Genomic DNA, 23388 nt, shown 5'->3' with positions numbered 1-23388 from the left:
AAATGATACTCCAATAAAATAAATTTTTACTGATCTCCACATAAATGTGGAAAAAAAAAACCTTAAACAATTAAACACCCTTTAAGCCTGAGACCAGATCTACTCCTCACATGCACTTCACATGTGCCTCATATGCACATCCTACCATGCATTGAGAATATCTCTCGTACTTGTAAATTATTCTTAACGGAAGATATTTCCAATGCACGGTAGATATACATGTGAAGCGCCCAAGTGTGAGGAGCAGATCCGGTTCCTTTAAGCCTGACCTGGCCTGGCTCAGCACACAAATTTCTAAGCTTTAATACCCAGTCCAAGATTCATCATTGGTTCCATTTCGAGTATGGATCATCACCTAGATCTGATTAAAGATGCAAAATAGTATATTGGGTGGGCCGTGGGCGCATCATGTAGATGCAAAGAAGAAAGATCCATCCTATCCTAGGTTAGGACAAAACGTCAATGGGTCGGGTACTCGGGTATAGTAAGGGGGAAGCGATTTCAATCAAATGCGGGTTAAACCAGTTAACCCAGCCCACTGAGACATCCTAACGAGCACCTTCTAGTCCTAGCTGCAGCACAAGGATTGGCCCAGATATGGACGGATCACGGATGTGGGAGCTACGATCAGGATGATAGATCAGACATGGTTTTTGAGGGGCACAAAAAATCTGAAATTCTAAATGTCGTCGAGCAGCAGAATTTTGTGGTCAGGGTGGCGACAGAGCAGTAAGTGAGCAGAGCAGGGTGGTGCACGTGAGGCCCACTGGTTTGGTTTGTTAAAATCCCAAACCTCAAATAATCAGTGTGACTTTCTCTGTTAGTTTTGGATCTCCCCGCAGAACGATCAGTTCAGTTGTAGCTTGTAGGTAGGACGCCGTATACAATGAGGCCTCAGATCGTCTTATTTGGAGATTCAATCACCGAGCAATCGTTCGGACCAGGTGGATGGGGAACCGCTCTTGCTAACACTTACTCTCGGAAGGTTCGACACTTCTACTTGACTGTGTTTCCTTTTCTTTTTTACTATTTTCTTAATTTCTTTTGCTATTTTTCAATTATAAATTCCTTTTTTTTTGTTGGGTTTAGCGGAACCCATTTCGAATCTTTAGCGTCCTGTTCCTTTCTTTTCCCATTAATTTTTTCTTCCAAAAAACATCTTCTGTTATTACCTTCGTTTTCCTCCAGAGCCACACTCTATGATCACCTCAGAGATGGTATCGTAATTCATTTCATCTACTTTTTTCCCTTATTACGTGCAGGCCGATGTGCTTGTTCGCGGTTACGGTGGATACAACACCAGGTTGGCTTTGTTCTTGTTACATCACATTTTCCCGCTGGTAAGAGTGGAGAGATTGTTAGTTGTTAGTTGTTAATTAGCAGTTTGATAAGAGAAATAGTAATGTAATGTTGACCTCTCCCTTTTGAAGAAATTTGCTAGATCAGGGATCAGGGGATAGAAGAATGTATGTTCTAAACGTTTCGATTGCCTAAATAAAATATTCTTTTTTTCCAATTCTGGGGTATGATTGTCAAACATGGAAACCAGAGCCTAAAACCAATTTTTATGCATGTTCTTCCTGTGGAGTTTTGAAGTTACTTCCTTGTCTGGAAGAAGCTCAGTGGGAGAAATTTTATGAAAGGGGTCATTCATTGGGACAGAACCATTAGTGGATGACAGTCACGTTTCAAAGGGTTTCACCCTTCAAGGTGATCAGCCTCCAATGCAATTGGATAAGATATTGTTTTTAGTGATATAACTGTCAAAAAATATAAGCCTTTAACGAATAAAAGTAAAAAAGAAAGAAATATATGTATATGCACAATCTGAATCACGGACTTAGGACTGGAGCACTATGAAATTTTGAAAGATGCATTGCTTATTTTACTTTTAGGTTTTAATTAAAGCATGGCGTCATGGCCTAGGCATGATGAGTCAGATAAAGAGAGCATAAACAGCAGCATGCATCAAAACAGGATACAAGCAGAAGATTTAGAAAGAAAGGTTAATTAATAACTATGCAACCCCAAGTACAACCATATGTTGAAAAAAGACCTACTTTGAAATGGACAGGCCCAAAACTACCCCATTTCTTCTTACACGACATTTGGCCAAAGAATATAACTAAATTATAAGCAGACTGCATCAATGGATGAGAATTTCCTCCTTGCTGCTAATGCTCTTGCCTCTCTATGGTGATGAGGAACAAGCCAAGGCTCCACTTTTCCCATCTCTCATCCAACCAATCACGACCCATAAGCCTTCTATAATAAAGAAACTCAAATATAGCCCTGCTGACCTGCTTCTGAACCATTTGACCCAGTAATCACATTGGACATATTCCCCCTGCTCTAGTGACTATCGGCCCTAACTCTCAATCTGGCTCAACTTAGATGGTAGTACTTTCACAGAACCCACCTTGCTCTGTCCCACAAATAGTACCCTATACTCAACGAAGGCTATATTTACAAATGTTTCAGTACTACAATGTCAATGGACTAGGATTGACTGATCTTAACCCAAGACCTGATTAGGGCTGACCTGACTTTGACCCAATATAGTCAGGTTAAGACAGGTTTACCACTTAACTCTACCCACTGAAATCCCTTAACTACAGGGGTGTCTTGGCACATTAGAGTGTACATCATTTTTAAGTAAAACAGAATAAAGTTGAATGTTAATGATTAAAAAAACCTACCCCAGGTTGCTTCACTAACAGATAAAAACAACTCCAGGTGGCACTATGAAGAGCCAAAATTTTCCCCCTTGGTTAAAAGGTACAATGGTTGGAAGTGTGTCTTGGTATCGAAAGTCGATAGGGATGCAGGTAGGATAATCCCTTGGGCAAAAACAGAGGGACATGGTGCCTAAATGATCCAGTCCATCACCTCAAAGATCTAATTACTGGGTGCAACAGCTAACCTTTTTCTTTTCATACATTAAAGGGAATGGTTCAATTTACAAATGTTTCAGTACTACAATGTCAGTGGACTAGGATCGGCTGATCTTAACCTAAGACCTGATTAGGGATGACCTGACTTTGACCCAATATAGTCAGGTCAAGACAGGTTTACCACTTAACTCTACCCACTGAAATCCCTTAACTACAGGGGTGTCTTGGCACATTAGAGTGTACATCATTTTTAAGTAAAACAGAATAAAGTTGAATGTTAATGATTCAAAAAACCTACCCCAGGTTGCTTCACTAACAGATAAAAACAACTCCAGGTGGCACTATGAAGAGCCAAATTTTCCCCCTTGGTTAAAAGGTACAATGGTTGGAAGTGTGTCTTGGTATCGAAAGTCGATAGGGATGCAGGTAGGATAATCCCTTGGGCAAAAACAGAGGGACATGGTGCCTAAATGATCCAGTTCATCACCTCAAAGATCTAATTACTGGGTGCAACAGCTAACCTTTTTCTTTTCATACATTAAAGGGAATGGTTTTTAGACTCATCATCTGAAACCTGAAGGTTTATCTAGAGTTACTAAATATGGAATTTACTTTCTTTTATCTGTTTAACCTTCAACTTTCCTTGATAAGAAAAATATTTGACTCCCTGTAATTTTTTACTGTCATTGCTCCATTCTGAAATTCATTGGTGGTCTTTATATCTTTTTTTTGTAGGGCTGTGTAACGCCTCCTGTTGCGACCACAGTTTTCTTTGGAGCTAATGATGCAGCCCTTTTAGGGCGGAACAATGAAAGGCAACATGTTCCTATTGAAGAGTACAAGGAGAATATCAGAAGAATTGTCAAGCACCTCAAGGTTCAAAAAGATTTATTTAATATTTCAAAAGCATGGTGGTTTGTTATCTTCTGCTAAATACTTTTAATCAGATCTAGGCTTTAGAATTGCCATGCAAAAATGGTCTTAAACCTAGTTATGTTGTTAGCAGTAAAACTTCACCTGGTTGTTAGGACAGCTTAGCAGCTTACGTTCAAGAGCTCTGTAATGAAATGCATGATAACTTATTGAGGTGGCACTTCATTGTAGTTTGAATTCTGATTTGTGATAGGAGGGTCTAATTATAGTCAGCTTCTATCTTGTTTGCTTTTTATTGCTATTTTTCTAAATGCTGTCTCTTGAAATGTTTGTGGATAGGAATGTTCCCCTACCATGTTGGTAGTGCTTATCACTCCACCCCCAGTTGATGAGGAAAGACGCAAAGAGTATGCACGGTTTGCTTCTTTCTGTTCCATTACAACATCCAAAAGCATGCTTATCTTTACATGTGAAAATGTCTCAAACATGTTTGAAAGAAAATAATGCATTTATATGTAAAAATCATCCACTGAGTTCCTATTAGCAATAAAAAATCCATGTAGATATTTGGCAGAGTTATCCAAATGCCAATTCTTTCTAATCAAAATTTCTTTTCTTTCCTATTTTCTATCTTTTACCCCTAATTAGTATTTAAAGTTTACCATTTATTTTTTATTGGAGAAAGATAAGGTGATTATTTCTATTAGAACTTTCAAGGGTAGACATAACACATTTTTTTGATCCATATACAGTGACTGTACATAAAATCAATTCCCTTGTCAACAAATATACAAATAGTTCACTATATTAAAGAAATGAACCAATAGAAAAGAAAGATGATTGAGGGACATTCGTAAATACCTTCACCACTTAAAGCCATGAGCAAACCATAGCAATGCTCTCCTTATAATATCAGCTTCTTGAGAACATTTTTTGTCTAAGTCCTTGCATTTCATTTGTTCCAGGCTAGCTCCCCTTTTATTAAGAGCTCTAACATACCAACTTGTCAAGGTTTCGTGCAACATTTTTGAAAAGCATCAGTTGATGTAGTGTCAAAGGAACTAGCCACAAATCCATTAACTGATTTAGCAATAGAGAAAAAGGTGATTTGCCAATATGACCTAGAGTGCAAAATGTGCAGCTGGAAGTATTGCTCTTGGCAATACACTTCACCAAGATAGAAATCCAGGTCATGAATGGCTATCTTGGAGGGTACTGGGCCCTGTCTTGAAGGGGAATGTATTGCTTGCTGGAGGAGCTAGATGTATACAAATTACAAAAGGGTTTCACTGAAAACATACCTGAAATGTTCCATCTCCATACATGTTAGTCCATAGCGCTTGCATTCAGGTGAAAGCTATGCAATTTAGCAAGAAGTTTTGCAACTACAAGAATTTCCCAGTCATGAAGATATCTGTGGAACTTTGGAGTCCAAACAGCTGTCACCAAATTATAGTTGTGTACTCCCTCCTTATCTTCTGAATTTGCATAAAGATTTGGGAAAATGTCCATGGGAAGTGGTTAGTTGGTTGAAGACAGAGGACAGTGGTTTGTGGAACTTTAACAATGAAAAAAAACAGTTCTTATGGCTGGGTCGGGACATTGAGATTCAGTACAGCTGGGTGAAGAGGAGTGCCAACTCATTTGCGGATGGGTTGGCCAAGCAAGGAGTGAATAGGGAGTTTGTTTTTTGGGCTAGTTTTAATCCTTTTCTTTGCATTCCCTTTGTTTTCTGTTTTTGGGGAGCTAAGTTATTTTATCTCCCCCTTTGTATACTTATTCCCTCTCTTCTTTTAATTTAATGAAGATGGTGTTATTGATAAAAAAAAAAATGTCCATGGGAAGTCTGGTGTTACACTAAACATCCAACCGGAAATGAATTTTGAATCCATTACCATCTTGTATATTGCCCCCTTAATAAAAGAATCATGGGCTCTCTATTCCTTTTTGTACTTAGCATCTAAATGATGAAATTGCTTGTCTTAGGTCCCATCTAGCATTTCTAACACCAAATTTCGCTTCAATCAGCTGCCTCCAGCTACTTTATGCTTCTGTTTTGTAACACTAATGCCATTTACCAAATGGATGAATACTTGGAGTTCCACAAGGAAAGCCTCCTTTCAAGATGTTTGATTATGGGTCTAAAATTGTACTGGATGTACACTTAGCACCAACCAACAATCCAAGATATTTAAATGGTAACTTGGTAATTCCACACCTCGACTCAATTGTTAGGTCCTCGATACCCACCACTTGCTCCAATGGATTTTTTTTTTCATCAGTAGCAGTGAAATTTTATTAATTTCAAAAGTTAAAATACATAACTGTAACAGGATGGTCAACCTCAATTAACCATCCATGTGAGATTGATTACACTTGCCCAAACCTTTTCATTCTTACAATAGATCATCCCAAAACATCTATTCCCTGTTTACTCCTTGCCTAGCCATTGCATCAGCTAATCCATTTGCTGATTTGTAAGTCCAAGTGAAGCCTTACAATAGATTACCCCAAAACACTTGCTCCAATGGAATTATGGAATTTAATTTTGAGACATGAGAATGAGATCACTTCAAATGGAATTATAGAAACTCTGCTGGTGCGAGTTTGTCTAGTTTGTCTTACACCACTAGTCACAACCCTTAATGGAGGGGAGTTGCATCAAGCATAGTTTTCAAGGAGCCGAGGTGAGGCTAGGTGATATCCATAATGTTCAAAAAGCACCAACCATCTTTCACTATTAATTATCCATAATGTTCATAAAAAACTGTATAAACTTCATTTAAAACATAGAAAATCAACATATTCATGAGAAACATAGAAGAAAGAAAAGAAATTTTAGAAAAAGAGGGGCCGAGCCCCTATTTGTCCTAGGAAAGGAAGAAAAGAAAACAAAGAATAAAAAATCAATGTGTTTACTAGACAAAATTTTGAGTTCTTCCATGAAGTTGAGGTTTTGAAGTCTTCAAGGGTTCAATACAGTACACAAGTTTACCTTCTCAAAAAAAAAAAAGAAAAAAAAAAGAAACACAGTATACATCTTGGTTGAACCCTAACAAATAAGAAAAATAATAAAAAGAAACTAGTATTTTAACTCAAACTGAATAATTTAGTTTAATAACGTTGTTATATTGTTATAACTTCAGAAAGTTAAGAACATAAGAATATCCAACAATGCCATGTAAAAAATATCTTGGAAATTAAGTGAGACGACCCCTCATGAGTGCCTTATCACTTGGGCATCACTCTACATGTTAAACTACCTCGGTATTACCTGATTGTCATACTTAGGTAGTATATCCTAGAGGTAGTCTCTATTTTATATGATAGTGGGTTGTTCTTGTATCATTTAGTGTAGCAATAGTAGACATGTTTTCACTAGCTATTTGGATTTTCATTTGATTGATAGCAGTTATGTTTGTGTTTTATTGGATGGTTGCAATAAATTGTTGTGACCATGTGAACTCATGAAAACCAAATCACCTAGGCATGCAGTCATTGGGTGATTTGATTTATCCTTTAACTATGTGAATTCATTAGTATAAGGTAGTGGATCCTAGAGGTAATATCCATTTTATCATATGATAGCAGGTAGTTCATGTATCACTTGGGGTAGCAACAAGCATGCACTCATTAGATAATTTCGTCTTCCATTTGATTGATAGAATGCCTATGTTTTATTGGAGGGTTGAAAAAAGTTTTGTGACCATGTGGACTAATCGAAACCAAATCACCTAGGCATGCACTCACTAGATAATTTTGTCTTCCATTTGATTGATAGAACGCCTATGTTTTATTGGAGGGTTGAAAAAAGTTTTGTGACCATGTGGACTAATCGAAACCAAATCACCTAGGCATGCACTCACAAGGTGATTTGGTTTTAAATTTAATTATTAGCATTTTGCGACTTATTGGAGAGTCACAAGAAAATATTCTAAGCATGTGAGCTCATCAAAATGAAATCACCCAAGCATGCATTCACGGAGTGATTTGGTTTTCCATTTGATTGATTGCATGCTAGTGTTTTATTGGAAGTCCACAAGAAAGTATTGTGACCATGTGAAGACATTACAACACATGTTAGACTACCTTGGCATTTCTTGATTTTCATAGTAAGTGTTAGAATGCTCGAGTCAGGGGTATTTTGGTCATTCTGGTGTATCTTATTGAAAGTGAAATGTCTATTGTATCTGAGTTTAAGTTATGTGTCCCATCTTCTATGAGGGACAAAATTGTCTTTCTTGTAACTCAAGTTTTTTCATGAATAAAAGTCAAGTGGGTCGGCTAGGAGAGTGACTTTTGAACATCCTCTCTTCTAGTCTGGCCGAACACTCTTCTCCTCTCCTTCTTCTTCTTCTTTCTCTTTTCTTTCTTCTTTCTTCTTCTCTACTTGGACCTAGAAACAACTAGGGTTTATTCACATGGTATCAGAGCATTAAGGTCTGGTGTTCGTTTTCTTGCTGCTGTCTTCTTCTTGGGTTCACCGCTAGCTTCACAGTAGGTTTCATCATCCTACAGCTGATCTGATTGAAGACTTGATAAAGGGCTGAAAAGGAGTTGTCGTTTTGAGGGCCTAGAGGTGAGAATGCCTCTGGCCGGTGCTGTGGTGGTCGTTGAAGTGGTATACTAGACCCTCTATTCAGTGTACGAAGAGGGCTGGTCGTATACAGGTACGGACACTGCTGTCGTGTGTTTAGAAATGGACTGTGAATGCTGATTTTTTTTGTGCTTCGAAAGTTAGTTATTGTGGTGCTGGGTGAAACTGATACACATCAATCATGTCTTTTTTTTTGTGTTTTCTTGCTCACATGTGTGCTGAAAGAAGAGTGGTAGACTGCTGATGTCCACGACAGCAGTGGTGTGGTGTTGATTGTGTTGTGGTGGCTGACATATCTATGTTTTTAAATGCTTAAAAGTGAACCCCTAGACCTTGTGTGTAATCAGTTCTGCAGTATGTAGAACAAGTGTTCGATGAAATGACTGAGTAATTTCAGTAGTGGTGTGTTGGTGGTAAATGGTCCTGCAGTGTGCAGTCCAAGTGTTTGATGTGTTGACTGAATGATTTCAGCTTTAGAGTGTAGTGTGTAATGTGTAGTTGAAGAAAGTGGGTTGGTGGTATTGTAAGTGAGATAAGTCTTGTGACAAGTGTGAGATTGTAGTGTATATTCAGAGGAGACATAATTGAGATGGTTTCAACTGTAGTTGGGAATGACAACAAAACAGGCATCATGCTCTCTTCAGATTATCTAAGTGTTCAAATGACATCCATCAAGTTGAATGGTGAGAACTATGTACCATGGGCAAAATCTGTGGAGGTGTTCTTGAAGGCCAAGAGGAAAGTAAAACATGTGAGGGAGGAGAAACCTTCCTCTGATTCTCCTGGGTTCAGTGATTGGGAACAAGATGATGCACAGATAATGACATGGCTTTGGAACAACATGGAACCAAAGATTAGTGTGAACTTCATGTTCCTAGATACAACCAAAGAGATCTGGGATCATGCTAAAAAGTTGTACTTTGGACAAGACAACACAACTAAAGTATATCAGTTATACCAAGAGTACTTCAATTTGAAGCAAGGAAGTCAAAGCTTAGAAGAGTATTATGCAAGTTTGAGAAACATCCGCAATGAGCTAAATGTGTATCACCCTCTAACATCAGATGTCCAGATCCAACAACAGCAACGTGAACAACTTGATGTGACTAGGTTTCTTGTGGGCTTGAAGGCTGAGTATGAGCCTGTCAGAGCACAGATATTGGGGGGATCAGTTCTCCCCTCACTTGAAGAAGTTTTTGCCCATCTTAAGAAGACATCCATTGAGCCAGTGGAACATTCTTCCTTCTCTGATAGATCTGGTTTGGTAGTGACTAAAGGGAGTAGTCGTGGAAGTAGAAGTGGTGGTGGCAGCAGTGGTCCTCCAAGCAACCGTGGTGGACACATGTTTAATCGGGCCAGTGGCCGGACTGGAGGTCGTGAGTCAGGGGGAGGCCATGGAAAAGGAAGGGGTAATGCTCAGAGAAAATGTACACATTGTGGCTTAGAGGGGCACACGGTTAATTTCTGCTATGATTTGCGTGGTCCACCCAACACTTGGGCTAACCATGTTACATCTAAGAGCAGTAGCACAATTAATGAAAGCCAGCAAACTGCACCAACCCCCTCCACACCCACTTGTGCTTCTGGGCAGGAAATGGTGAGTGTACCACGGGCAATATATGAGCAGTTCCTTCAAACATCTCAGCAGAACACAGTTACACTTGCCCATTTAGGTATGACTTGTTTAGCTTCCAAAGCCTCACCCTGGATCATTGATTCTGGTGCCTCGGACCATATGTTTGGGACTCCTGATGTATTTTCTTCCCTTTCTCGCACCTCCACATCTCAGACAGTTACACTTGCTAATGGTTCTACATCTCCTATTTGTGGTGTTGGTGATGTTGATCTCTCCTCATTGTCTTTAGCATCTGTTTTATATGTTCCTAAGTTCCCTTTTAACCTTATGTCTGTTAGTAGATTAACCAAGTCTCTTAATTGTTCTGTAACCTTCTATCCTTCTTCTTGTGTGTTTCAAGATCTCAAGACGGGGACGAAGATTGGTGGAGGGCATGAAGCCGGTGGTTTGTATTACCTTGATGGTGGTGGCCTTCCAGTGGCTTTTCAGTCGTCTCTTACTCCTCTCCAATGGCACTACAAACTTGGTCATCCCTCTCTCAAGGCTTTGAAGCTGCTAGTTCCTTCCTTGAGTCATCTTTCATCATTAGATTGTAAGTCATGTCAGTTGGGAAAACATCATCGAGTCTCATTTAGTCCAAGAACTGATAGTCGTGTCTCAAGTCCTTTTGCTTTAGTTCATTCTGATGTATGGGGTCCAGTTAAAGTGGTGTCATACAATGGGTTTAAGTATTTTGTAATCTTTGTTGATGACTTTTCAAGGATGACATGGATCTATCTTATGAAAGACCGTAGTGAATTGTTCTCTATTTTTCAAAAATTTCATGCTGAAATACGCACTCAGTTTGGTATTCATATGAAAATACTTCGCTCCGATAATGCCAAAGAATACATCTTCTCATCATTTCAGCAATACCTAGAACATCATGGAATAATTCAGCAAACTTCTTGTGCCTACACCTCGCAACAAAACGGTGTAGTTGAACGGAAAAATAGACATATTCTTGAAACTGCTCGGTCCTTGATGATCAATATGCATGTCCCAAAGCACTTTTGGAGTGATGCTGTTCTTACATCTTGTTTTTTAATAAATCGGATGCCCATGTCAATCATTGGAAGTCAATCCCCTTTCTTCGTGTTGTTCCCCACTTTGTCTCCCTTTCCTCTCACCCCAAGAGTCTTTGGCTGTGTTTGTTTTGTTCAGCACTTGGGGCCTGGAGTAGACAAGTTAGATGCTCGGGTTACGAAGTGTATTTTTCTTGGCTACTCAAGGACTCAGAAAGGGTACAAGTGTTATAACCCTAAGTTTCATAAATCGTTTGTGTGCCTTGATGTCACATTCTTTGAGTCAGTTCCTTTTTTCTCCAATGCCTGGGTCTCTTCTTCTCCCTCTGTGGTTCCTCTTCCTGTTCCGGTTGTGGACCCCCTTCCCGTAGCTCCCACTCCTACTACAGATGCACATCATATGCCAGTTACTACAGAGAGGCCGCCAATTACTCAAGTGTATACTCGCAGAAGTGCTTCGGCTCCTCCTCCACTTCAGCACCCGCCGACAGATCCTGCTACTGCTCCTCCCTCAGATCTTCATCTCCCTATTGCTTTGCGGAAAGGTAAACGTACTTGTACTTCTCATCCCATTTCAGACTATGTTTCCACTGCTCACCTTTCTGCTTCTCATTGCAAGTTTATATCATTACTCTCATCGGTTCCCATTCCCAAGACTGTACAGGAAGCCCTTGCCTCTCCAGGGTGGCGGCAAGCCATGGAAGAAGAACTCTCTGCTATACAACATAATCATACGTGGGAACTCACCACCCTTCCTCTTGGTAAGCACACTGTTGGGTGTAAATGGGTCTATACAGTGAAGCATCTTCCTGATGGCAGTGTGGAACGATTGAAGGCACGGTTAGTGGCCAAGGTCTATTCTCAGTTATATGGTGTGGACTATATGGAGACATTCTTTCCTGTGGCTAAAATTGGTTCAGTTCGGGTGTTGATCTCATTAGCTACTATGTATGATTGGCCTCTCCTACAACTTGACATAAAAAATGCCTTTCTACATGGTGATCTTGTTGAGGAGGTGTATATGGAGCAACCACCAGGGTTTGTTGCTCAGGGGGAGGCCGGTAAGGTGTGCAGGCTCAAAAAGGCAATTTATGGACTAAAACAATCTCCTCGTGCATGGTTCGGCAGGTTCAGTGAAGTGGTGAAGGCCTTTGGGATGAAACAGTGTCAGATTGATCATTCCGTGTTTAGCTATAACTCAAAAGATGGAAAAATCTTGCTAGTCATGTATGTGGATGATATTGTCATAACTGGAAGTGACAACAATGGAATTGACAGGCTAAAAAAATTCTTACAGGACCACTTCAATACGAAAGATCTGGGGAAACTAAAGTATTTCTTAGGGATAGAAGTTGTGAGGTCAAAACAGGGGATCAACCTATGTCAGAGGAAATATGTTCTTGATCTACTTGAAGAAACAGGGTTGTTAGGTGCTAAACCAGCAGAGACTCCTATGGAACTCAATGCCAAGTTAAGTGTGGATGCAGGTGAAGAGTTTGATGATCCTAGAAGACACAGGAGGTTGGTGGGAAAGTTGAACTACCTGACCATTACCCGACTAGATATATCATTTGCTGTGAGTGTGGTGAGTCAGTTTATGCAACATCCCCGGGTTCCTCACTAGGAAGCTGTTCTGAGAATTGTTAGGTACCTAAAGGGTGCTCCAGGTCATGGTTTGTTATACCGAAAAGGAGGACCTCTTGAGATAGTAGGGTACACAGATGCTGATTGGATTGGCTCTATATCAGACAGGAGGTCAACCACAGGGTATTGTACCTTCCTGGGTGGCAATCTTGTAACTTGGAAGAGCAAGAAGCAAACAGTGGTGGCAAGAAGTAGTGTGGAAGCAGAGTACAGGGCTATGGCCCATACCACATGTGAACTAGTATGGCTGAAGAACCTACTACAGGAGATGGGTTTCTCAATTGACAAACCCATGAAACTATACTGTGATAACCAAGCTGCTGTTCACATCTCATCCAATCCTGTCTTCCATGAAAGAACTAAACATATTGAGGTGGATTGTCACTTTGTGAGAGAGAAAGTGATAAGTGGGGTAATAACTACATCTCATGTGAGCTCGGGAAATCAGTGGGCAGATATCTTCACAAAAGGATTGTCTCGGGGAAGAATAGATTACATTTGTAACAAGCTGGGACTATATGATATATACTCTCCAACTTGAGGGGGAGTGTTAGAATGCTCGAGTCAGGGGTATTTTGGTCATTCTGGTGTATCTTATTGAAAGTGAAATGTCTATTGTATCTGAGTTTAAGTTATGTGTCTCATCTTCTATGAGGGACAAAATTGTCTTTCTTGTAACTCAAGTTTTTTCATGAATAAAAGTCAAGTGGGTCGGCTAGGAGAGTGACTTTTGAACATCCTCTCTTCTAGTCTGGCCGAACACTCTTCTCCTCTCCTTCTTCTTCTTTCTCTTTTCTTTCTTCTTTCTTCTTCTCTACTTTGACCTAGAAACAACTAGGGTTTATTCACAGTAAGGTAGTAGACCTTAGAGGTAGTCCTTTTCTTCATATGTTAGTGGGTTTTTTTTTGTATCATTTGATATAGGAAAAAGACATGCACTCATTTGGTGATTTGATTTTTAATTTGATTGTTTCCATTTTTGTGTTTTATTATAGGGTTGCAAGAAAGTGTTGTAACTGTGTGAACTCATCGAAACCAAATTAATCAGGCATGCACTCACTGGGTGATTTTGTTTTTTCATTTACTTGATAGTATATGTTGAAGATTAATCAGTTTTATGATGTTTTTTTGAGTAGATGTTTTATGTTAGTTGTTAGATAGGAGGTGGGGACCACAGTAGTTATGTGAGTCTAAATTTTATTATGTTTTTGAGTGTTATATATGTTGTTTTATGTTTTACCGCCCTATAAGGGCATAGTTGTCTTTGTACTGCTCTATTACTTTTAGCATAAATAATAAGTGAAAGGGGCGGCCAGATTATTGCTCTCTTTTCTTTTCAACTTCTCTTCTTCTCTCTTCAAGAAACTACTTTTCTTTCATATTTTTTAATTAAGTAGATTTCTACTTGGTACAAAGCATTGGCTAAGGTTTCTTGAAGCATTCTCTTGCAGCCCTAGAGCCGCCGACTGCATGAAATAATAAAGGGCTGATAGATCTGCTATAGATTGCCCTGTTCTTGGATTTTTTGGTGGGATCTAGTCATCAGGAAGGTGATCTCCTATTCGACATCAAAATCAGGAAGAATTGGAGTACAGGGAAGAGTCCCAGAAAAGTTGGACTCTTTGTTTTTTATATTATCTTGGGCGCCCAGGTATTGTTAGTTTTCTTTTGATTTTCTGAAGAGGGCGGTTAAGTTTTTGGACTTTTCTGAGCCTCCTGGAGTGTTCGATTCACTCTTCTCTCTATTGGGAGGTGTGAGGAGAGAGATTTCTTTCTGGATAAGGTTTTTTTCTTCCGGAAGGGTTGGTTTTCTTCTTCTCTACTTTGACATCCATCGGTACTGTAGGACTAAGTGTTGGAGGTAGTAGTGATATTTTTGGGTTTGGGATCATTACTACAGTAAAACTTGATGGTACAAATTATTTAGAGTGGGCACAATCAGCCAAGATGGGTATTGATGGCCGTGGAAAATTAGGGTACATCATTGGGGAGGAGAAGAAACCTTATACAGACTCTTCCCGATGGGTACAGGAGAATTACATGGTAATGTCCTGGCTGTGTAATTCTATGTTACCTCATATTGCAAAAAATTTCCTATGGGCTAATACTGCTAAGGAGATTTGGAATGGAGTGATTGAAATCTACTCTCAGAAGCAAAATGAAGCCAAAGCCTATCAGTTAAGGAATCAAGTGATAAGTATGAAGCAGGGAGAAAAACCCCTTGCTGTGTATTTCTCCATGCTAAAAACCCTTTGGCAGGAAATAGATCACTGAGAAACTGTGGTATAGGAAAGTGTAAATGATGCATCAACCTATCACAAACTAGTAGAGAGGAATAGGGTTTTTGAGTTCTTGGCAGGGATGAACCCTAAATTTGACATTGCTAGGCAACATATTCTTTTTAGGGAGGGTGTGACACTCTCTCAAGCCTATGCCTTTGTCTCTAGAGAGGAGAGAGTAGGAGGAATGTAATGCCGAGACAGTCTGGGATTGACCAGTTGGCTATGGTTAGTACAACCAAACCTAAGCCGGATGGAGACAGGGAGAGTAGTGAGACTAGAAGGGAAGATAAGGACTTGGTGTGTGATTATTGTAAGAAGCCTAAGCATACCAAGGGCACTTGTTGGAAGCTTCATCCAAATCTTATGCCTATCTGGATAAGGAACAAGAAGGGAAATGCAAATGTTGCCACTATAGAAGACACTTCGGCCCCTCTTTCCCAAATTGATTGGGAATCCATTGCAGTAGTAGCAGTGAGGACAAAATTGAAGAGGTTTAGACAACTTATGAGTAAGAAAGATTCACCTAGCTCTAGCCTTTCAGATGGACAGCAGAATGCAGGAGCCAACTATTAGACAGTGTATGCCCTTAGCTCCAATCAAAATGATGTACATTATGACATTTAATGTAAATGAATAAAGTACATATTTGATTCGTGTTATTATGGTGTGTTTCTGTTTAATACCCTTAAATTGGACACATATGAGACTCGTGTTAGTTTAGAATCTTCACAGTCGTTGGATAAATCTGGGGAGATTGATCCTGCCAAGGTTGACACTGATGTGCCGCCAAGTTGATTGGGGTGGCTTGTCTCAGCTGCCAGGGTGAGACCTGAGGTACATGCAATGTGGGTTTTCTTGAAACCCTGAACCGGACCAAAATTCCAGTATTGCCCTGGACCTTGGAGATAGATGGGCAAAACTGGAATGTTACACCTGACCCCTAGACTCGATTATGTACTACACTACGTGTCGGATTGGGTTGTCTTGGATATGCCAATCAGTGAGATCCTTAGAGGGGGTCAAAACCTGGGTATGTTGGGACAGTCCGAGAATTCATCTGAGTGGATGATCATAGTGACAGGATCAACCCCTTTGTCGGACAAAGTGAATGATTGGGGATGCACTCTCTCTGATGGAAACCAAAACTACCGGCAGTCGATTTCAATCGTTGAAATTTGTTTTGCAAAATATATTTATATAGAGATATACATATATATATATATATTATGGTTTCAAAATGTTTGCAAAAGGTTTTAATTCCCGGGATCCATATGAGTAGAGAGTGCAGCACTGTACCTTGCAGTCGAGGGAGAGGTTCTCTCTTGTCGGGTAGTGTTTGATCATTATGGGCTGAGAGGTTAAGTGTAAGACCATTGAGGGTAATACCTGATGGGCTAATCTTGCATCTGCTCTCAGTCCTTGGGTTTTTATAAGGTGGCTTGACCCAAGGACCATTTTGTGTAAATGTTGGGCCCATTAAGAGCCCATGGTGATGGACTCAGGGGTTCACTGTCTCCTACAATGAATTCGGCCAGGCCTTGTAACAGAGGCTGGGTTGAACCCATGTGGCTGATGTGTAGATCAATGTTTGGGTCCCACGCCATACAAGGATATCCAACTGGGCAACAGTTTGGAGGATAAGTGAGCACATGGACTTAATGGGCCTAAAGCCCAATTCGAACTGACTTAATTAGATTAATTAAAGAGGGGCGGTTCTGGGATTTAGATCAACAGATAGGATAAGGGATTGTCCCTATCCACTCAGATTAGGAGGGCTGATTTTTATCTGTAGATAAGATAAGGGACTATCCTTATCTCTTAAAGAGAGCCCAGATCCAAATACAAGATTTGGATTAGAATACTCCTAATGGGATTAGGAGATGCTCTCTTTAAGGCTATAAATAGAGGAGCAGGGCGAACCTCCAGTTCATCTTTCAGTCTTACTGATTCAAGAGAGAAGACAACATACAGTTGGACTGACGCCATCTTCTGCTCTTGCCTTCTCTTGCTATTGCTGCCATTACCAGTTTGATCTCCACTTGTAGGAGTGATCAAGAAAGGGTTCTTGATATCACCTTTTGGCAGAAAAGGTGATCTGAAGTCGTGCTCACTCGCCCTCCACCAGATTCTTGGTGAAGAATCAGGTTTTTGCTGAAGAGCCATCCTGCTGATTATGCTCCACCCTATGCTGTGTTATCTTCAGTGCGGGAGCAGTCATTGGTATTCTCCTTGGGCGTGAACACCTTCGTTGGGGGTTACTACTACTCCGTATCAGGTACATCCCTCTCCTACCTTTTGGTTTCAGATTTGGTTCGGTTTAGGTTCAAGATTGATCCTTGAAAATGCAGTTTTCTAAAATAAGGAATGTGATTCCCACATGGGAAAGAAACTTTTTGAAATTTCGCCCAACCTACCTACAGGGTTCGGCCATCCATTTGATGGATCTCTCATCCCTTTACCAACTACACCACTTCTTTTGCACATACAGGTAGTTCATATGCAACTACAAATCTTGCATCCACTTCAAGTAAGAAGGGATCTTCCTGGATTATAGACTCAGGAGCATCTGAGCACATGACTAATGCCCCTACCCTTTTCAGTTCCTATCAATTGTACTCTAGTAGAGACAGAGTCTCTACAGCAGATGGTTCACATGTTCCCATTACTGGGAAGGGGACAGTTAGAGTGACCAATGATATAACTTTATCTTCTGTTTTACATATCCCTAGACTTCATACCAACCTAATTTCTGTAAGTTCTTTAACAAAAGATTTGAATTGTTATGTGACATTTCTTCCTGGTAATTGTGTTTTGCAGGATCTGGAGTCAAAGAAGAGGATTGTGAGTGGTCGTGAGGTGAATGGAGTCTACCTTCTAGATGAGATTCCGAGACATCTTTCTTTTAGTTCTTTGAACCAGATTATGCTTTGGCACAATCGCTTGGGACATCTTTCTTTTAGTTCTTTGAAATTTCTTTTCCCAAAGTTGTTGAGTCTGTTCAGTTATCTACCTTGGAGTGTGAGAGTTGTCAATTAGGAAAGTATTGTAGACAGTCTTTTAAACCAAGTAATAAAAGAAGTACTTTTGCTTTTAATATTGTTCACACTGATGTATGGGGGCCATATCATATCCCTTCCATGGGAGGATACCGTTACTTTCTCTTGTTTGTGGATGATTATACACGATATTCTTGGATATATTTGATGAGATCACGAGATGAGGTTCCTAACTTGATATGACAGTTCCATCATATGGTTCTCACACAATTTGGAGTGAGAACTAAGGTTTTTAGATAAGATAATGCCAGAGAGTACTTTGAGAAGGACCTGACCACGTATTTCTTAGAACATGGTGTAATTCATCAGAGCAGTTGTGCATATACACCGCAACAGAATGGAGTTGCTGAGAGGAAAAATAAACACATTGTGGAGGTGGCAAGGAGTGTTATGGTGTGTACTTCAGTTCTTGTACAGTTCTTACAGTCGTGCATTTGATTAACCGTGCTCCTTCACGGACTTTGGGGTTTAAGGTGCCATTTAGTCTTCTTTTTCCAGATGGGGAGATATTTCATACCTCTGAGGGTTTTTGGTTGTGTTTCGTTTGTTCACATTCTTGGCCCTCATTGCAAGAAGTTGGATCCTAAGGCCAAGAAATGTGTTTTTCTTGGGTATGCTCAGAACCAAAAGGGATATTGGTGTTATGACCCAGTGTCAAGGAGCAGATTTGTCACTATGCATGTTACCTTCTTTGAATCCACCTTCTTCTTCTCGAGTGGTTCTCCCCAGGGGAGGAGTTTTGGGGAGGAGAACTCACAATCTGTTTCTCTTCCTGTTTCTTTGGTGCCTCCATCAGTTCAGCCAGCACCTGCATCAATTCAGCCAACACCTGCACCTCTAGTTTCATTACCTGAGCCACTACGAGCAGCCTCACAGAAATATTAGTGTCGGCAGATGATGGTTGACTCCACACATCCTCAACCCACACCACTCTCTATCAGTCCTTCTGAAACTTCAGATTCGGTAGATACAGTTCCAGGTATTCCTGTTGAGACTGAGCCTGTTATGTTTTCTGATGATAATGTTCCTGTCCCTAACACCATTGTTGCAGCTGATCCCACTGACCTTGATCTTCCCATTGCACTTCGTAAGGGGAAGAGAAAGTGTACAACCCATTGCATTTCACACCATCTTTCCTACAGTGCCTTATCACCCTCATACTATGCTTTTTTTTCTTCCCTGGATTGTGTGTCTATACCCAAGAATGTTATTGAGGCTCTCTCCAAATCTGAGTGGAAAACAGCCATGCAAGATGAGATGGATGCTTTGATTAAAAACCAAACTTGGGAAATAGTTGATCTCCCCCCAGACAAGGAAACAGTCAGATGTAGATGGGTATTCACAGTGAAGTATAGGGCCGATGGCAAGATAGAGAGGTACAAGGCAAAGTTGGTAGCAAAAGGGTATACTCAGACCTATGGTGTTGATTATCTGGAAACCTTTGCACCAGTAGCTAAGACAAGGAAACAACCACCTATCTCTAGCATCCTTTTATCTCAAGACAGTACACAAGTTTATCTTCTCAAAAAAAAAACACAGTATACATCTTAATTGAACCCTAACAAATAAGAAAAATAATAAAAAGAAACTAGTATTTTAACTCAAACTGAATAATTTAGTTTAATGATGTTGTTATATTGTTATAACTTCAAAAAGTTAAGAACATAAGAATATCCAACAACACCATGTAAAAAATATCTTGGAAATTAAGTGAGATGACCCCTCATGAGTGCCTTATCACTTGGCATCACTCTACATGTTAAGCTACCTTGGTATTACCTGATTGTCATACTTAGGTAGTATATCCTAGAGGTAGTCTCTATTTTATATGATAGTGGGTTGTTCTTGTATCATTTGGTGTAGCAATAGTAGACATGCCTTCATTAGTTATTTGGATTTTCATTTGATTGATAGCAGTTATGTTTGTGTTTTATTGGATGGTTGCAAGAAATTGTTGTGACCATGTGAACTCACCTAGGCATGCAGTCATTGGGTGTTTGTGTTTCATTTGATTTGATTTATCCTTTGACTATGTGAACTCATCAGTATAAGGTAGTGGACCCTGAGAGGTGTCCTGGAAAAAATTGCATAAAAAATGTTTCATCTGCAAATGCTTCCATACCACAAATGAGAAGAAGTGGAGATAAGGGATCACCTTGCCTTCCCCCTTGAACTCTTGAACAAGCCAATTGGAATGCCATTTAAAAGGCTGGAAAGTTTGTGCCTTATGGCTTATAGGTTTTAAGCTTTTTTTTTTTTCTTTTCCCTCATTTTGATTATTTTCTTGTTTTCTTTCCTTTATGTTAAAATACATGTTTCTCTTTCATTTTTTTTGGATAATCAATGCCACCCAATTCTGAAGTACTAATTTGCTTGTTGTGAAGGGTTCCATCCCAATGAAACTTGTTCCTCCATATGGGGTATTCAATCTGAATGTTATCTACTGACATACTGTTAGAAAGATAACTCAACCTCAATATATACTACAAACTCTAATATGTGCTCTTTTGGCTTATTTGTTTATTATCTTTTTTAATAAATGATGTATATGTATTGTAATGTATTGCCCATAAAAAAAAGAAAGGAAGGAGCAACCAAAAGGCTAAATGTAATTGTTGAAGGATGATTGCACCAATATGATTGTCAATTTGGTGCGTCTAGACAATTAATGTATTTAGGAATTCATTGCCTTCTTGTCTCTTCACTAGAATTACCTTTATGGGTGGGTTGGGGAAGGGGGTGAGCCATGGGTTTAAGAGGGGGGATGAGGTCATTGAGGATTTTATTGGATTATCAAACCCCAAAAAAAAATCCTTTTTCATATAGCCCTATATATATACCCACCTATGATACCCAGATACCTATACATGCCTAGTGTACCAATATCATATCCAATGCTTAATGGCTATGAAATAAGATATCATATAGATACTTCTAGATGTAACTCTTTAGCATTAACACTTTTAAAATATGTAAAGTGGTATGTATAACAAATTATACCATAAAAATATCTGTACATGTTAGAAGTTTAATTAAATTTAGCAAGACATAAAGTCTTGTGAAATGACATTTAGTCTAAAAAATTAGATATAAATGCATGATATAAGCATTACATGAGGTACCTATACCTGTAGTCTGTATTCCTTGTCCAGGATTTTAGAAAATGGAGTCATATCCCCGTTTCCTGGAGTCCGGCTTCAGTCAGGGTAAAGCCCGTTCCAACAGGCTTTACAGCCTTACGTTGGGAATATCTCTGTACTTATGTGATTTATTTCACGGGAGATATTCCCAATGCAAGGTTGCAAGGGGCTGCTCGAACGGTGTGAGCACCAACTTGCCCTGACAGAAGCCGAACTCCATTTCCTGTATCTGTATCTGTGTCCATATCAATATGGACCATATCTGGACATCATAGATACGTATTCATCTAAACCTTTTGTTTAGTTTAATACATATCATACACAGATACTCATTCGTGCTCAACTCAGCCTTAATCCCAATTATTTGAGGTTGGCTAAAGTCTTTCTCAAAAGAGGATATATGCTTATGTACAAACATGCATTTTCTTTTTTTACATGATTTCTCAAATTCACAATCTCATCACCCTACCCTGTTGTTTGGGCAACTATGGGAAGAAGAATTATGTGGCTTCCAGATTGTAACCTATAGGGTGTGAACTTATTCACAGTTCCTGCCTTTTAATAAAAGGGCAGCTGGCAGCCCAGTGTGTGAGACTCCCGCCAAGGTGGGGTCTGGGGAAGGATAGATTGCGCAGACTTACACCTGCACATACAGAGAAGTTATTTCCAATATTTGAACCCTGGTTATCCAGGTCGCAATGGAACAACCCAACTGTTGCACCAGGGCCCACCCTCATTTCCTGCCTTTTAATACCACCCCAAAATACTGTCAACGAAATTTATTTAGACAGTTTATCAACAAGATACCCAGACTCTGAAACTATATTTTTCAAAACTAAATGTGGATCTGCACCAGCAGTTTTAGATGGATTAATTGAGTTTTAGCCACAGAAGTAAAACTTAAACTTCCTGCCTATATGGCGTGTTTTGTAATTTTTGACTGGTTGTATAATATAGATCTGTATATGGTAAGAAAACTATGGAGTTACCAGAAAGGACAAATGAGATGGCAGGAGTATATGCAATGCAGTGTGTTGAGCTAGCAAAGGAACTTGGTCTTCCCTCCATCAACTTATGGTCCAAGATGCAGGAGACAGAGGGGTGGCAGAAAAAATTTCTGAGGTTTGTGAGATAGAAAGCTTTTCCACTCTCATGTATGGTATTAGGGTTCTAATTTTCAGAAATAATTTACTTGGCTATATAGTTGGTATTTTTATTTGTTTATTACGAAGAAACTACCTAGTTATTGATCTGCTGTTTATTTGTTCTTAATCAGTGATGGGTTACATCTGACTGGAAAAGGCAATGCTGTTGTGCACCAAGAAGTGGTTAAAGTGTTCAATGATGCTTGGCTCTGTGCTTCAGAAATGCCATATGATTTCCCTCACCATTCTGCAATTGACTGGAGGGACCCTGGAAAGGCTTTCCAACAGCAATGTTCATAATACCATGGTTGTATTTTCTTTACCATGGTCATTTAGAAGTGATTCTGGTGATTGTGCTCTTAAGTTGTCATCTTTGGATTCTAGAGCATACATTATAGAAGGTTTTTTAGATATGAACATATGCTTCCATTCAGAATAAGTTTGGATGAGTTCAAAATACTGAAATACCCTGTAATTGCTCAGACTTTAGTAAAATGGCTCAAAATTACTGGTGAGAGAATGTAGTTGATGATAGACTTTGAAGGCTCTAATATAATGCATATATATTATTACAGTTTTTTAGGTTATAGTGGAATAGTTAGCTAAATTTGGTGATAAGTTGATAATAAAAAAAATTAATCAAGATGTCAACCCAAAGTAGCTTATTTCTTCCACCAAATTTTGAATGCTAGAATTATGAATTCAACGTTCAACCAACCGAGGGCTGTCTCGTTGGTGTATCAGCTGGTTTGTTTCAGTGTGGACGTGAAATCGAATCCCACAACCAGCACTTTGTGCAAAAAGGGGATTAAGGGAAAGCTATTAATACCCAAAAAAAACTATGAATTCCAAGTGGCTCCAATTTTTTGCTTTCTAAATTAAATTTCTACTCCGCAAGACTACTGATGGCATGAGTTCTAAAAAAGTATACAATAATAATATGGTTTTAAAAAGGCAAAGAGGTGAGGCGGTGAGGTAAGGTGTATGAGCCAAACCGCCTTCCATGTGGCAGAAGAGGCTTGTGCCTCAGTTTTTGCGAGGTGTACGCCTCATATGAGAAACACTACATTTAAAAAAAAAAGTAAGAATTGAAAATAAAAAAGTTTTCCAGTTTTGG

General features: G+C 39.5%; 1 protein-coding gene across 2 annotated transcripts; it reads left to right on the top strand.

Moving 5' to 3' along the window:
* Window positions 1-665: 665 nt before the first annotated feature.
* On the top strand, window positions 666-22845 carry LOC104591405 (GDSL esterase/lipase At5g62930-like). Of its 2 annotated transcripts, none has more exons than XM_010250202.2 (6): window positions 666-985; window positions 1263-1340; window positions 3630-3770; window positions 4107-4183; window positions 22084-22248; window positions 22403-22845. In XM_010250202.2, exons 1-6 carry the CDS (start codon window positions 887-889, stop codon window positions 22569-22571), a joined length of 729 nt encoding a protein of 242 aa, XP_010248504.1. In that variant the 5' UTR covers window positions 666-886; the 3' UTR covers window positions 22572-22845. The 2 variants fall into 2 exon arrangements, with proteins under 2 accessions (XP_010248504.1, XP_010248505.1); XM_010250203.2 differs by having other exon boundaries at window positions 672-985; window positions 4107-4174.
* The last annotated feature ends 543 nt before the right edge of the window (window positions 22846-23388 follow it).

The sequence above is a fragment of the Nelumbo nucifera genome, chromosome 4 (assembly GCF_055504915.1).
Source record: "Nelumbo nucifera cultivar China Antique chromosome 4, China Antique-T2T, whole genome shotgun sequence".
NCBI classification, from domain to species: Eukaryota; Viridiplantae; Streptophyta; class Magnoliopsida; order Proteales; family Nelumbonaceae; genus Nelumbo; species Nelumbo nucifera.
The sequence above is the reverse complement of the archived record's forward strand: the minus strand, read 5'-3'. Positions and strand labels throughout refer to the sequence as shown.